The sequence below is a fragment of the Blastomyces gilchristii genome, assembly GCF_000003855.2.
Source record: "Blastomyces gilchristii SLH14081 genomic scaffold supercont1.18, whole genome shotgun sequence".
In the NCBI taxonomy this organism is placed as follows: domain Eukaryota; kingdom Fungi; phylum Ascomycota; class Eurotiomycetes; order Onygenales; family Ajellomycetaceae; genus Blastomyces; species Blastomyces gilchristii.
The window spans coordinates 1038236-1056066 of NW_003101665.1; the positions used below are offsets into that span (position 1 = coordinate 1038236).

At 31.7% G+C, this 17831-nt stretch overlaps 2 protein-coding genes and 1 non-coding gene across 3 annotated transcripts; 1 reads left to right on the forward strand and 2 right to left on the reverse strand.

Annotated features, from left to right (window-relative positions):
• Positions 1–928: 928 nt before the first annotated feature.
• On the forward strand, positions 929–1389 carry BDBG_17597 (uncharacterized protein; the record flags this gene model as incomplete). The annotated part of the gene is made up of 3 exons (XM_031725281.1): positions 929–950; positions 1139–1302; positions 1325–1389. The coding sequence occupies exons 2-3, from the start codon at positions 1203–1205 to the stop codon at positions 1387–1389; spliced, it is 165 nt and encodes a 54-aa protein (XP_031580115.1). The 5' UTR covers positions 929–950; positions 1139–1202.
• Positions 1390–2200: 811 nt separating this feature from the next.
• On the reverse strand, positions 2201–2316 carry BDBG_17598. Its single transcript, XR_004198603.1, has one exon. It is a non-coding gene; the product is annotated as a 5S ribosomal RNA (ribosomal RNA).
• A 1205-nt stretch (positions 2317–3521) lies between these two features.
• On the reverse strand, positions 3522–4271 carry BDBG_17599 (uncharacterized protein; the record flags this gene model as incomplete). Its single annotated transcript, XM_031725282.1, has 2 exons — positions 4060–4271; positions 3522–3813 (listed from the first exon to the last, which is right to left on the reverse strand). The coding sequence occupies exons 1-2, from the start codon at positions 4149–4151 to the stop codon at positions 3522–3524; spliced, it is 384 nt and encodes a 127-aa protein (XP_031580116.1). The 5' UTR covers positions 4152–4271.
• Between the last annotated feature and the right edge of the window lie 13560 nt (positions 4272–17831).

Here is a 17831-nt window from a genome sequence, read left to right on the forward strand (position 1 = left end):
TAATTCAGATTATTATTAAAAGTCAGTATTTCAGAGATAAGAAATAGTGAAGAATTTAATAAGTTAAAATAAATAGATTCTATAAATAAATATTAACTCTACTTTTCTTTATTCTGAAGTTTCTCTGTTATCTTATCATTAAGTTTCATACTCTGATAAAAACTGATCTTAGTCTTATCTTATAAGTTAGAAGTCTTCTTATAATAAGTAATTATTCTATTAATAAGTTATCTAGTGAAGTATGTAATTCTGAATCTTGAGCTGAACTCTGAAGTAATAGATGTATTACTTATATCAAGATAACTCTGCTTCTTCTAAATATATAAAAAATAAAAAGTGATATTCTTCACAATGAAGAATATACTTTCTTAAAAATATAAAGTATATAAATCTGCTGATCAGCAGATTCAGAGAAAATAAAATATCTTTAATAAAGAGTGAGAGTCTTTTCAAAAAAGATGAACTATTCATATCAAAAATATTGATACAATATTCTAAAAAGAAAAACATGTCATTCAGGCTATAATCTGTAGAATAGTTGAAGATTGTATTGATAGATCTATCTACAAGAACATAATATAGTGGTGGGTCACATGATCTAGTGGGATCGCTAACCGCAACGGCCGTAACGGCCAACACAAACAAGGTATGTCGTGAAGGAAGTGGACAAGAAGGGAAACACTTAAAACATTAGCATGTCGAAAACTTCGCGGAAGGCGAATTTGAACCCCTAACCCCTACCGCCTATGGCTCTACCATCCTAAATTTAGAAGCCCGGTAGCATGGTTAACAGCCTAGACCTAACATGCGATACCCCCCGTACGTATCCAGATCTCGCTTCCCACACCACGAAGGAATGCTTAATCCTATCGAAGCTAGGGTCAAGGCGGATGGTTAACGGTAATTTTGAAGGAGACTTGCTCGCAAAGGCTTGGCACATTAGAATTTCGGTTTGTTCCTTCTTCTCGAATGTGCGGCTGTACCCCGTTGTGAAATATAGAGTACATGGTTACGTTCGCCAAGTGACGCGGCATGAAGACCAAATGGCTATCTTGAGCGATATATAGTCTCCGACAGCGTAGATATGGCCGAAGATTGATACTGATGTGAAGACTTCGCAAGTATCAAATGCCTTTAGCGTGGGGTGTGTTGCCGTTGTGCTTACACCTGTTTCATTAGCACTAAGTTTCCAAAGCGTTGTCATGACCTCGGCCAAATTCTTCCGGGGCCCAGGCTCATTAAAGACATCCGGTCCTTTTGCACGGAGTGGTGTGCATGCATTATTTCTTGCAACTCAACAGGGTATGTTAAACTGTTCAAATAGTGCCCTTCGTCGACAAGACTAGCCCAAGCCAAGGGAGGCGCCAAGGTGTAGAGAAAATACGTTAAAAAAGCTTAACTGGAACAAGTGCTTTGGGGTTCACATGGGCCGGGCGGTGCAGACTCTCTGCAGAGCAGCAACCGGTTAAGTTTCCGACTCCCAAGCGCCTTGGCGGGTTGGTCCACAGCTTTGCTGGAGGAGGGATCCTTGTTTAGGTTGAGACAAAAGGCGATTTGTACAACCTCACCCTTCCCGTACGTACCGTTGCTCACAGGTAAACCCGAGCGGCACCATGTTCATCCACATACGCATTGCATAGATATGAGACATGAGAACCCTGCCGCCAGCGGGTTATATCAACTACTCACTTGGCCAACGCATTTCAGATACTAATCTCAAAAAAATTAGGAAAATTTCGTGGCTCCGCCTCATGTTGTACAGGCAGTTCAAACCGGATAAAATGGATGGACTAAACTTCTTCCGTCACTAATTCCCGAGTATCCTCAAGAAACAAGAAGTGCACGAACGGCAAGGGTGGGACGGCACGATAGCGGCGATTGCTAATCGGATAAAACGGCCTTGGAGTATGTATTGTTCGCCCCGGCTCGCCATAAAATGCTGCAAACTAATGGGTGTGCATGATTAATATTGGCAAATTGAACTCGAGCGGAATAATCGGGTGTTGTCTAGGTCCAATTCGAGGTTGTGTCCGCGCGGCATGAAAGGGATTGTGGGACGTGCAATCATGATCGTGTGGGAATGTAGAGAAACAGATTGTATATATAGTACGAAGGACTGATTGAAGCGTATTTCACGAATAAGGTGACAAGGGAAAGAAAAACTTTGAGAAAATGAAAAAAAAAAAGAGAAAAAAAGAAAAACATACAACAGCCGGGATTCGCTGGTGGTCACCCACCCAACTACTAACCGGCCGGCGAGTGGCTTAAGTACGGCTGAGCGGACGGGAAGCCCTGCTTTCCACTCCCTATGGTCGTATGTGCTGGTTCCCTGGTGGAAAGTCAATTTATAGCGGACATTACCATACCAGGAAGGACGAAATGACGTCCCTCAGGCGACAGTCCAGCTTCCTCACCCCAGCTAACCTACATGCAACGATACCAAATGCAAACATAACGCAGTGGGTCACTTTCGCAGATTCCCAGGGGGTCTCTTATCTGACATTGCCTGGGTATTTGGGCAACCTAATTTCATTGGAGTTCGGCTCCAGGGACGGGGTCGGGGGTTGCCCAAACTTGGGGAAACCGTCTTTCGATTTGTTCCTTGAAAACACTGTTGCTGATGGGGAAAGCGAATACCGCAATGCCCGAGATTCCAGATGGTCTTACCCGTCAGGAAGTTAGCTACTATGGGATTCACGCATTCGGCTTATTTGGGATGAAGTAGAATTGCTGGGATACAGTGGACCAGTTCGACGATTCAGATGCCGCCAAATTGTGAGAGAGATGCTCATTCGTTACAAATCCTGGTTCCAAACGTTGGTCCCCAACAACGAAATTCACGGATACAGTCGGCAGGGGAGACTTCCTGCAGCATATCGTTCCCTGATCTCACAACTGACAGTGCCATTGTAACTACTAGTTAGGCCTGGTGCTTGCTTTACCCTATTCAAAAAGCGCGGTGATGCAAATCGAGTCGATGTGGAACAGCTCAAAAGCATTTGAGCCAGCTATGGAAATAAGTTCTTTCCGGAATAGGCTGCTAAAGGCAATCGAGCACCAACCTCACACTACCTACGATGGCCGATTTCACCTTATTCGAAGTTCGATTCCGTTGCGTGAGCGGTCATGGCGGTTTGAAATAGGACATACCCACGTTCAACTGTAAATATACGCTTGACATACTCCCTGGTTAGAAGGACCTACAACTTTACGGGGCAATGTATGGTTCGCTGGTGGTAACTAACTCTGCCCAAGCCATCAAGAAAAAAATACCTGAAGAGAAGTGCCGCCGGAGCAATTCTGAGTTCGCGTACCAAATATGATCGAATTTTTAATTATTGTGATCTTATATATTCTCACAGCCTAGATAACAACGGAAGGCCTTAAAAACACTCAATACGCTTTCTCAAGGAATAAATACCAAAGTGAATTCAACTAACATGTCCAGCAGAGGCAAAAACAATTACCAAAATTCTATCCACCAGTTCATCGCTCATGTCGTTGGTTGAGATATGACAGGACTACTCTCTTTTGGAAAAGTCCACGGTAAACCCGTCCCAAGCACTTTCCACATCGTCTACCGAGCCATCTTTCTTGACGAACATAGAACCCATCACTGCATGTGTACCACCATTTTTCCTTCGCCACTCACTAACCGGTGCAGGGACCTTTCCAGCATTCGGTTGGACTTGAAATTTATTGTATACGACCCCATTGATGGTCACCTCACCATCGAAATCCCAACGGATCCCCAGATTCAGGAGTTCGCTTGGCTTCTTGGGGTACGCTGTACCTCCACGGGCGGCAGTCACACTTGTGAACTTCTTTGGATGCGGCAGATATCATGCCTTTTGGCGGTGCGGAATATTTTCTTCATGATGACGGTAGTAATATTGGTACGTCTCCTAAGGAGCATGATTAGCAAACGGAACACAAGATCGAGGAATTCTGGCCTATCCTTGACGTGAGCGTGTGTATCTATTAGAGCAAAGTCAAGGAGTTGGATAGAACCTTTCAATCAAAATGGGTATCTTCTCTCAGGCCAATGCATCCAATTACTTGACTTTTTGATCAGAAATGAACGGGACAACTTTGGTGTCCGAGCCTCCATCGGGAAGCTCTATGGTAGTTCTTATATAGACTGAATTCATTAGATCCAGCCCTACTACGCTTGAGCAACGGCATGGAAAGGTAGCAGAGAGGTCCTCAGCCTATCCTTTTCAAACTGCCATATACGCGTGTCGGAATGGTATCTCGGATGAATATGTCGGAAACATATGAATCTCATGTGTATCAAGATCTGCTTCTTATATTATCCGTACTCTATCTATCATAGCTAATTGCATACAAAATATAGAGCTATTTATAGTAAAACAAATGTGCGAGCCAAGAGAGCTAGCATTAGCAAGTATTAGACGAGCATTGTAGTTACGGAGGGCGCTATCAAAAGAATTGCGCCGGCAAAAAGACAGCTAGACAGCGCCACAAATCTTGGCGGAAATTCACACTGTATTTTATACTGAATATTCAGCTCTTGATTATTCCTTGTCTCCACTGCCATTCAACATGGAATCTGCCACTCTTTTTAACATGTAATCTGCATCCCAATTTGCCTGCCAATCTGCGTGCCAATCTACCACCCCGCGGAGCCAGATGAGTATTCTATTCCTTCACCTGCCCGTGCCGCCTTTCTTCTCTATACTCATTGCCACCTTCTAACTCTATAATCTTTTCAATATGTACAGGAATCCGCTCAATCCATACCTGTATCTTCTCTTGTGACAGATTCTTCCATGTCTGCTCTCATACTCTAACTGCTTTTATACAGTTCTTAGAAGCTTCTTTTTTAGTTGTTCTGTACTTCATTCAAGATCAAGCTATCTCAATTCCATTGAGATTAGATGAATTCTCACATCAAAGTAGCTGTTGAATTCTATGAATATCATACATATAATATTGAATATAGTGATTATGTGAAGAGGCTTTATTCACTTATATAATAGTATTTAAATATTCAATTTGACATTTTTTTATAAAGAGAAATAGCTTCAGTAAAAGAATTTAAACTTAATAGTAATATTAATTAATCTTATCATCTTTATCATAAAATAGTTTATCTGTGATTTTTTTTAAATTTTTATATTGATTTTTGATCTGACTGTTAATAATTAATCTGTAATATTTAAATATTATTTAACAGTTTTTATTCTTACTATTTTATAAATTTTAATTCTGTGTTTAAAGTCTTAATATACTTAAGAAATTAAGTATACTTTTATAAGATTTCTCTGACTTAATAATGAAATAAGCTTTTTTTATTATATAAGAAACAGATTCAAAATATAAATTCAGATAATTTTTTCTATTATTTATATATACAGCTTTAAGAATAAATTTTATAAAATATATACTATATTTTACATTTATTTTATTAATAAAGAAAAATAACAGAGATTTTATCTGATCAGATGATATTCTTTCAATTTTTCAAAATTTAATTCCGTAGCAGGCTGCACTTAATTATAAGACTATTTCATTACACTTCATAGATTTCTGCTGAAAGCCCTGATTCTCAGTCACTGATTCTTGGCTAAAGAACTCACAGAGTTTCTATTCTTCCGCTCTGAAGCTTCATCTCATATATGTATAAATATTCACTTCAATCACTGATTCTCATACTTTCTCTTTTATTTTTCTTCTCTAACATTTTCTACTTTTGTTATATAAGATCTATATATTAATATCAACCTATTCAGTGTAGACCTCTTATACTTGAAAAATATTCATTATCTTCTCATTAGAAATGATTATTCATTGAAAAGATATTTGAACATGTAATAATATGTAAGAAATATAGAAATAAACAATCAGTTAAGTAGATACTGAGTCTTTAAATAGAAGCTTACTTATTAGTAACTCTGATCTCATAACAAGATCTTACAAAGAGAATGTCAGTAAAAGATCTGAGAGTTCTAACATCTTAGACATATAAGATATTCATATAAATACACTTTCAATTTTGAAGAACTCTTAAACATAGATACTACACATTCAATAAATAATATAGCTATGTCTATTAATAATATGAGAGAACTCTTAAACACAAGTATAGACACAGTACTATAGTGACTTTGAGTAATGTTAAAATTATAACAGTAATAGATAGCTGATATGCATGTAAATCAATAATATTAATATGAAGAAATTCAATAATTAACTTAATAAGAAACTTTTGTACAGACAATTTCAATACTGACTGAATCAGATATGAATAGAATACAAGTATTAAAGAAATATCTAGATATTTCTGCATATTTTAATACTTCTAATCTCACTCTCTACTTATCATGAAGATTGAACATGCTTATGAAACTAAGTGTAGATGAAGATATCATCAGTTTATTAACTAATCAAGATTGATATATCAATGATTGATTAAAAGATTATATAAAATAGAAGTTTCATTTATAAATAAAGACATGTGAATCAGTATTACATACATCTGATAATATTATTAGATATCTCAATATTTTGTTCAGAGACACTACTATGCAGCAGAAGATATTAAATTAATTACAGAGTACTTAACAGAGAAATACTTCTCTCACAGCATTTATTCCTGACTTTGACATCAAGATTCTAAAAGCAGGTGATCAATCTTGAGAGAATTGAATGAAGATTAGCATGCTTAAGAAAGCACTAACTTTTGAACTTCTATAAGTTCTTATAAGTGTAGATAAAGACCTGACTTATAAAGACTTCTATATATAACTTCAGACATTGAATAATTATCTTACTAAGCTTAAGAGTATACAGAGCAGCAGTAGAAGATATTACATCTTAGTCACTTATATATCTGTGTCAAAGAATAATAATAATGCAGATGTCATGAATTGAGTAGACTTGAATATCTATGTATAAACAAGGATTTTCACCGCCTGAATAAGCTTTCAAGTCCCTGGGATTGCTCTCAAAGAAGCTGTCAATTAACATCAATAAGAGATATATATCAATTGTAACTGATCAGAATATATTGCTTTCAACTATCAATCAGTCTATATATCTTCTTATTTAACAGAAAGATCAACACTGACAGTCTGTGTCAATCACACTATATTAGAGAAAGATTTGAAAGATAGCTATGAGAATACTCTGATGAAATAGAGAAAAGATTAACTTCTGCTCAAACTTACAAGTAGAAGCTTGAAGAGATCAGATGATAATAATTTAAAGAAGAAATAACAATGAATATAATTCTTATATCTACTGTGATAGATAATATGTATAATATGAAAGTTATGATAGACAGCAGTCTATATCACTATGCAATGATTAAATCTTCAGTTGTAAAACACTGTAATCTTCAGTGTATTCTCTTACTGAAACTCTGACTTTTTACAGAATTTAATGACTCAAAAGATGTTTGCATCTGTTACATGATAAAACTAAACATAGATGTCAGAGAATATTAACATGAAGATACTTATATATATAAAGTTAATAATCTTGACTATAATTTTATACTAGAACTTGTCTGACTATCTGAACAAGGCATCTTATTGAATACTTAAAACAGAAGTGTAATATTCTCTAATAATGATAGAATTTATAAAGATAATGTTCACAAGACTATGAATCTAATACAGATCTCTGTTAACACTTATAAAATGCTTTAAAAAAGCTTCTGATGAAGTCACTGACAAGATTATTAACAAGGTCACTGATAGCAGAATCATGTAATAATCTACTCTGTCAGTCTGATTAATATTAAAAAAGTTCTAGAAAAATTATTTCATGTTATAATAACAGACTCTTATACAAAACTCTCTTAATAATATCATGAATATTTAGATGTTTTTCAATAAGATAATATTACAAATTTACCTCTCTTATAAGACTCAGAGATAGATCACAGTATCAAGTTAGAAAAGAAGAATGATAAGAATTTCAAATCATCTTAAGACTCTCTCTATAACATGTTCTGAGATGATCTTCTTCTTCTTTGAAAGACACTTAATAATCTATTAAATAAAGAATTCATACATATTAATAACTCTTTCACTGCAGCTTCTATTCTCTTTACAAACAAATCAGACAGAGAACTTCAATTCTGTGTAAACTATCAAGAACTGAACAGATTAATAAAGAAAGACTGTTATTCTTTATCATTTATTAATGAAACTCTAGCATATATTAAAAAAGCTTAATAATTTAAAAAGCTAGATATCATCACTGCTTTTCATAAGATTCATATCACTGAAGAAGAAAAGTAACTTACAGCATTCTAAATATGATATAATCTCTTTGAATGACTAGTCACATCTTTTAAATTGACTAATACTCTCAGTATATTTCAGAAGTATATTAACTGAGCACTCTGAGATTTTCTTGATAAGTTTGTATCTACTTATCTTAATAATATTCTCATCTTTACTGATGAGTTCAGAAAAGAATATCAAGAACATGTATAAAGAGTATTATAACAATTACAAGAAGCAGAACTACTGATAGATATAGATAAGTATGATTTTGAAGTCAAGAGTATGAAATATCTAGGTTTTATCATAGAAGCTGATAAGAGAATTTGAATGAATTCTGAGAAAATCTCTGCTATTCTTGAATGAGAAGCTTTATACACTGTGAAAGATATATAAAGCTTCATTGAATTCACTAACTTTTATCAGTGATTTATATAAAACTTCTCAGATATGACTAGATCACTTACAGATCTTATTAAGAAGAACTCAGTATTTTAATAATCAGTGAATACTGAAGCTGTATTCATATGAATAAAGAAGATATTCATTAATATCTCTCTGTTAATAATATTTAACTCTGATTGAGAAATAGTTATTGAAGCTGACTTCTCTGACTATATTACAGAGAGAGCTATATTACAATATAATAATAAAGATATCTTATGATTATATATCTTTATATCTAAAAAACTGAGTTCTGCTGAATGTAATTACAAGATCTATGATAAGAAACTTCTCACAATAGTATACTATTTAGAAGAATAAAACTCTAAACTTCAAAGTATCTTTAAATTTAAGATAATCACAGATCATAAGAATCTCAAGTATTTTATAATTACTTATAAGCTTACTAAATAACAGATGTGATGATCTGAGCTATTAAGCTGTTTTCATTTCATAATACACTATCATCTCAGTAGTCAGAACACAATAACAGATATTCTCTCATAATAAGAGCAGAATATATCTTTTGATATAACAGATATTCACTGAATGAACTGAGAGTATCAGCTCTTGAATCTGAAAATACTAGTTAATTATAATGAAACAATTCATGATACTATATACACTTCTTCAATTAGAACACTCTCTCTTTAAACTATCACTGATATCTCAACTTCTTCTGAATCTTCACTGAAAGAACTGTGATATATAACAGCTCAAACTAATGAACTTCTTCAGACTCTTATTAAAGCAGTATAATAAGAAGCTTCTCAATTCTCTTCAGAACTGTATATAAAGACTGACATCTTAAAATATTCAATTAATGACAATAACACTTCATAATTTCATGAATAATATTGAGTCTCTGAGTCTGAACTCTTACACACTTAAATAATACAAGAGATGCATGATTTGTATATATCTGATTATTCAGATTGTGAATAACTGTATTAAATAATCTCTCAAGAGTTCTACTGATCTAAGATATTAAACAGTATCAGATATTTTATCTGAAACTGCAATTATTATTCTTTTATCATTTTATGAAAGAACTGTAGAAAAGGTCTACTAAAATTACTTAATATCTCTGATAGAATCTGATAAGATATAGTAATTAACTTTACTATCAATCTCTCTGAGAGTAAGAGTTATAAGAATATTCTGATTATTATTAACTGATTAAGTAAAGATATAATATTGAAATCTTATAATAAGATAAATGCTGAACAAGTCACTGAAGTCTTCTTATAAAGTTCATTCTATCAGATATATAAGTTGCTGAGATCTATTATATTTGATTAAGATTATTAATTTGTAAGCATTCTCTGAACAAGAATCTGTCAGATTCTTAAGATTATATATTACTTATTAACTACTTATCACTCTGAGACTGATAATACATCAGAATAAACAATTCAGACAGTGAAGAACTATCTTTATAAGTTCTATAACTATTTATAAAATAACTGATATAATCTTCTTTTATATACTAAAGTTACTATCAATGATCAAGACACTGTTTTAACAGGTATAAGCCTGTTCTTTCTTATACATAGTTATTATATAAAAGTATTGCATCTTCTAAAGATCACATAGTTCATATCAAATCTTCACAGTCTGATTCAGATCACTGATAATATAGTAATAAAGCTTCAAGATACTTGTGACTGAGCAGAAGTCTTTATAATGAGTACTAAACAAGACTAAGAAGACTAAGTTAATGTTTATCAAGATCTCACTAAGTAATATGAGATAGAAGATCTGATATAATTAAATCTTAAAAATATACAGATCACATACTCATCTTATACACTGAACTATTATTATATTAAATACAAAATAATAGAAGTTCTAGATAGTTATAACTACTGTCTTAACACATTATCAGAGATTTATAATATTTTTTATACAAGCTTGCTTCACTATACTATCACTGATTTATTCTCTTCTTAACTGACTTCTGACTGACAGCTGTCAGAGATTATAGAAGAAGATAATGAACTTAAATAAGAGATTGAAGATATTCTCAATGAAAGACCTTACAGCCGCAGCTGATAATATCTTGTGAAATGAGTTAGCTATAATTGCCTGATCTGAACTCTGAGCTCTATATTATCTGAAACAGTAGCTTTTGACTGATAAGAACTATGCATCTGCAACTCTATCACTTAAACCTCACTTCTGAAAAGAGAGAGTTAATGTGACAGACTGTATCTGATTATAAGACTATTTCATAACACTTTATAGATTTCTGTCAAAAGCTCTGATTCTCAGTTGTTAATTATTAGCTAAAGAACTCACAGAGTTTCTATTCTTTCACTCTGAAGCTTTATCTTATACACATATAAATATCTGCTCTAATTGCTGATTCTTATACTTTCTCTTTTATTTTCCTTCTCTAATGTTTTTTACTTTTGTTATATAAGATTTACATATTAATACTGATCTATTCAGCGTAGGCCTCTTATAAATTCTTATATTTCAGATAAAATTAAAGCTAATTTAACTATATTTTCTTAATAAATTCTGATTTCTATATAGACTTTGTTTTTTATAAATCTATTTTATAAAGAATTCTTCATATAATTATAGAAAATATCTTAATTTCTTTATTACTGAATTTATTAATAAAATCAGTATATATTTTATCTTATTTATATCAATTATATTAAATTTTTATAAATATAGTAATTTTAATACTATCATTTCTCAGAGTTAATCAGTCAGATTTAAAAGCATTTTGAAGTTATTTATTACAAAGTATAATATGAGATAGTTCAGTATTGAATCTGCATTCAATTGTATATTTATATATATATGTCACGCCCCCGGCCGCGCCAAGGCCCTGTTGCGGTTTCATACGGCTCATCGCTTCTCTGCGGATGATTTCATTCATCTCAAAGACTGTTTGAACCGGTTTTCAATCACTCTATAACATTATTTGAATGCAATATAGAAAGATCTGATTGATGAATATAAGAACTCTGCTTCTATACAAGGTCAGCAGATTACTTTTTCATAATAGTAAGACACTGCTGAGGTATCACTCTGACTATTCTTACTCATAGAATAGAAGAGAAGTATTCACTCATTATCTATATAGAATAGCTAGATGCTGACTTCTTATCAAAGAAGTCTGTGATTCATTTCTGACTGATAATATATACAAGAGTTACTGTATTTCTCATATAATCTTCTTAGTATATTAAGTACTATATCTATGATATTCTTGCAATAACTCTGTAGCTCATAAGCTTACTATTTAAGCAAGATAGTCAAGCTCACTTATACAGCTTCTTAAACAACTATCTCTATATAATACTACTAACTAGTCACTGCTTTGATTTTATCATATTACAATTTAAATCACTTGATCTGATTATAAGTTTGAATCAGTTAAGCTCTATTAATGAACTGATATAATCTCACATATCTGTACTGAGACTGACTTAATCTTATTCTCTGAGAGAAACTTCACACTATCTTCTAGAGTATGTACATCTCTATCTTAGCAGAAATTGAAGATTCTGAACTCACTGTATATTTTACTATAATCTTTTTAACTGCTCTATCACTGCTGCAGTCTCTACACTTCTATATCTATTATAAAGATAGAGAGATTAAGATTGAAGATTCTCTGAATTATAAGAGAAATATATTATCTGAATTTCATAACTTCATCTACACTCTTGAACAGAAATTCTGCCTTAATCTGAGTCAGTTTAATACTCATGAGATATAAGTAATATACACTGTTAATCTTCTTGAAGACATCTCTGTGACTACTTGAGTTACTAAGAAGAGAGAGCTTGAGTATATTAATACTACTATAACTTGAGAAGAATTCAAAGACTTTCTACTGAATCAGATTGAAGATTACTATAATCATGACTTTATAGTAATACAGTAATTCAACTTATTATATTAATAAGATAATAAGAATTCTTTTAATTTCAATATAAGATTTGAAGAATATTGAGAGAAATTGACTGATAATTTGAATTAATTAAAGATACAGCTTTATCTCACAAAGCTGACTTATAAGATGTGAATAATGATATTACAGTATTAGAGTTTATTAATTAATTATACTGAGCTTGTTAACTTGACTTTCTGAATCTATTTAAATAATTAATACTCTGAGAAAAAGACTAATAAAACTTCTTCTAAGTAATTAATAATAAGATCTAAGCAGTGCTGTGATAGCTTTAGTGTAGATAATATAAAGAATAATTTCAAGTATTGTGATTCTTCACTCACTGTGAAGAAATATTAAGAAAGATTTAATAAAAATCTCTACTTTAACTACAGAGCTAATAATCACTATACTAGTAATTATAAGAAGCTGAAGAAGAAAAGAAACTGAGAAGATATGTAGCGGGCTGCACCCGATCAATCATATAAACTATTTCATTATACTTCATAGATTTCTATCAAAGCTCCAATTCTCGGTCGCTGATTCTCAGCTGAAAACTCACAGAATTTCTATTCTTTCATCTCAAAGCTTCACTGTGTATATGTATATATATTTACTTCAATCACTAATTCTCATACTTTCTCTTTCTTTTCCTTCTCTAGCATTTTTCACTTTTGTATTATAAGACCTATATATTATACCAATCTATTCAGCATAGGCCTCTTACACTTGGAAAACACTCATCATCTCCTTATTAGAAACAATTATTCACATTCATCATCTTCTCATTAGAAATAATTACCTACTGAGATATTCAAACACATAATGACATATAAGAAATAGAGAAATGATCAATCAGTTAAGTGAACATCAAGTTCTAATCAGTTAAGTGAACATCAAGTCTCAATCAGTTAAGCAGACACTGAGTCTCAATCAGTTAAGTGAACACTGAGTCTCAATCAGTTAAGCAGATATCATGTCTCTAGATAGAAGCTTACTCATCAGTCACTCTAACCCTGTAACAAGATCTTACAAAGAGAATAAGATCTCATGAAGAGAATAAGTTCTTATAAAGAGAACAAAGATCTTATAAGAGAATATCAGTGAAAGATCTGAGAGTTCTGACATCTTAGATATATGAGATATTCATACAATTACACTTCTTCTGATTTCACAGACATCACACATCTGACAAACAATATGTCTATTAATAATATGAGAGAACTCTCAAATACAAGCATAGACACAGTATCACAGTGACTCTGAGCAATGTTGAAATTATAATAATAACAGATAACTGATATGCATGCAACTCAATAACATCAATATGAAGAAATTTAATAATTGTCTCAATAAGAAACCTCTACACAGACAATTTCAACACTGATTGAATCAGAGATAATACAGATACTGAAGAAACATCTAGATACTTCTACATATTTCAATACTTCTGATCTCACTCTCTATTTATCATGAAGATTGAAAATGCTCATGAAACTAAGTGTAGATGAAGATGTCATCAGTTCATTAACTAATCAAGATTGATATATCAATGATTGATTGAAAGATTGTATGAGACAGAAGTTTCATTCATGAATAAAGGCATGTAAATCGGCATTGCAAACATCTGATAATATTATCAGACATTTCAATGTTCTGTTCAGAGATACTGCTACACAGCAGAAAGTATTAGATTGATTACAGAGTGCTTAACAGAGAAATACTTCTCTCACTACATTCATCTCTGACTTCAATATCAAGATTCTAGAAGCAGGTGATCAATCTTAAGAGAATCAAATAAAGATTAGCATGCTTAAGAAGACACTAACTTTCAAACTTCTACAAACTCTTATAAGTGTAGATAAAGATCAGATCTATGAAGGCTTCTGCATATAACTCTGAACATTGAATAATCATCTTATCAAGCTTAAGAGTATACAAAACAGTAGTAGAAGACATTACATTTCAATTACTCATACACCTGTGTTAAAGAATAACAATAATGCAGATGCTATAAACTGAGTAGACTCAAATGTCTATATACAAGCAAGAGTCTCTGATATCTGAACAGGCTTTCAAGTTTCTGAAATCACTTCTGAAGAAGCTGCTGATCAATGTCAATGAGAGATATACATCAATTCTAATTAATTAGAACATATCACTTTCAACTGCTGATCAGTCTATATGTCTTCACACTTAAGAGAAAGATCAGTGTCTTCTCACTCAAAGAATGAATCAGTACCTGTTCACGTCAACCACATTACATTAGAGAAAGATTGAAGATATTCTTAATAAGAGACTCTGAGTTCTACGTTATCTGAGACTGCAGCTCTTGATCAATGAGAACTATGTATAATCTTACTTCTGAAAAGAAGGAACTAATGTGACGGGCTACGCCTGATCAATTATATAGACTATTTTATTATACTTCATAAATTTCTACTGAAGCTTCAATTCTCAGTTATCAATTCTCAGTTAAAAACTCATGAAATTTCTATTCTTCTGCTCTGAAGCTTCACTATGTACACATATAAATATTCACTCTGATCACTGATTCTTATACTTTCTCTTTCTTTTCCTTCTCTAGCGTTTTCCACTTTTGTATTATAAGACCTATATATTATACCAATCTATTCGGCGTAGGCCTCTTACAAGATATCTTTTTAAAGTTAACTCTTCTTCTGATAAATGTATCTGTAGAAGATAAAGAAGAGAAAGAAATAAAGAATTAATAATTCTCATATTCTTAAGTTCATATTATGATCACAATGAATACTCTGAATAAGAAGATATTAGTAAGATGCTTACTTGACTCTAAGATAGATACTAACTTCATATTCTATTTCTTTTCTTTAATAAAGAGTTAAAAGAAGATAGATCTGTTAAATTATATGAAATTTATCAATAAAATGAAATATCACTGTTTTAGCATAATTTAAGTGAAGTGTATGATTACAGACTTAGAAGAAATCTTTAAAAAGAGCAGTCTGCTTCTTTATATTATTAATATTATAGATGAGAATATCATTCTAGATCTTCTGTGATTAAGAGAAAACAATTCTCTCATTAACTGAGTTATTCAGATGTGATAATACTGTCTCATTAATAGAGAGACAGTGATAGAGAAATCTTAAGAGTTTTATTGAAAGAATCTTAAGAAAAAGATAGAGTCAATATACTGTATAGCAGATAACTGAGACTTAAGAATAGATAAAGAAGTTATCACTCTTACTACAAGATTAGCAGCAGTATCTGTTATTAAAGATGAATAAACATAATATCTCTTTACAGATTATAAGAATATCTTTTTAAAAAGAGAAGTGATGAAGTTTTCTGATATTAAGAAATAATATAAGATTCATCTTGAAGAGAGTATAATAATACTGTATAGACTTCTTTACAACTTGATAGTAAAGAAATTGAATGTTCTGCACAAATATCTTGAGAAAGTGTAATTAAAGAACTGAATACACTTATCAAAGAGTTTAGCAGAGACACTCATACTATTTATAGTTAAGAAGAATGATAGACTACATCTTTACATAGACTATAGAGATCTTAATAAGATGATAATTAAGAATTACTATTCATTACTGTTAATTAATAAGATGATTGATTAATTATCTGAAGCAAAGATATTCTTGAAGATTGATATATAAAATATCTATCATAGAATCAGAGTTAATAAAGATGATATTTAAAAAATAACTTTTTATATTAAGTACAGTAATTTTGAATATCTTGTTTTATCTTTTAATCTTTATAATACTTCAGTCATCTTTCAGATCTATATAAATGAGATACTGCAGGGCCTTGTTAATGTCTTCTATATAGTATACTTAGATAACATCTAATCTTCTTAAAAATAGAAGAAGAACATGATACTCATGTTTAAGAAGTGTTAAGTCACTTAAGACAGTATTAACTCTATATAAACACTGAGAAATGCTTGTTCTACATGCAGGAGATTGATTTCTTAGATTATATTATTAAGATTAATAACATTTCAATGAACAGAAGTCAGATCTCTGTTATTAAGAACTAGTCAGTGCTGCAGATATACTGTGAGATATAAATATTTCTAGAGTTTGTAAATTTCTATAGATAGTTCATCTATGTATATTCACAGATTACTGTCTCTCTTACAGATCTGTTAAAGAGAAGTGTTAAAGACAGAAAAACAGAACTGTTTATTCTCACTCAAGACACTGTGAGAGTATTTACAGAATTAAAACAAGCTTTTACAGATATTACAATACTGAATCACTTTAACTCTGATCTACTCAGTCAGTGTGAAACTGATGCATTTAGAAATGAGATCTGTGAAATCTTTTCACAGTTAACATTAGAGATATTTCAATATTAAATGAATTAGAGAATAATAATCTCTGAGAATATAGACAATAAAATATCTATGAAAGAAGAGTTTTTTATAGAGTCTATAAAACACTGTGAATAAAGATCAGTAATCTTCTTCTTCAAGAAGTTATTACTCATACAGAGAAGATATAATACTTATAATTAAGAAATATTAGTAATTATTGAATTCTTTAAGATTTAGTAATATTATCTTCAGAGTAGTAAGTACTCAGTGCAAGTTCTCACTGATTATACAAATCTGTATTACTTCTTGATAACAAAGAGCTTGATAAGATGTTAAGTCAGGTGAATAAAGCTGCTTTTAAAGTATAATTTCTATATCTAATATCATTCAGATCAGCTTAATCTCACTGATACACTGTCTAGACAGTCTGATTGTAATATTATTAATAAGAATGAGAATTCTATGAAAGAATCTCTGTTATCACTGCAGAAGAAGCTGACTTCAGAGAATTAAAGTTCTCTGAAGCTTGAAAATAACACTAATAAGACAGCTATATAACTTAGTATAGAAGGTGAAAGAAAACCTGAGTTCTCACAGAGAACTGACACTGAAGATCATAAGCTTCTCATATTATATCTTACTACTATTAAATTAATAAAAGATAAAACAGTCTACAATCTTTCAATCTGACTACTTTTAGAATTCATTGATAAGTTACAGCAGAAGAACATCTCTACTACAGCTTAAATTCAAAAGTTGAAAAAGAAAGAATTCAGTTTAAACTTGAAAGAGATAGACTCTGAGTGAGACAGTGCTGCTAAGAAATCAAGTTACTGATAACTAGAAGAATATAAACTTCTACTGCTAAATGATTCAGTCTTTATTTCTT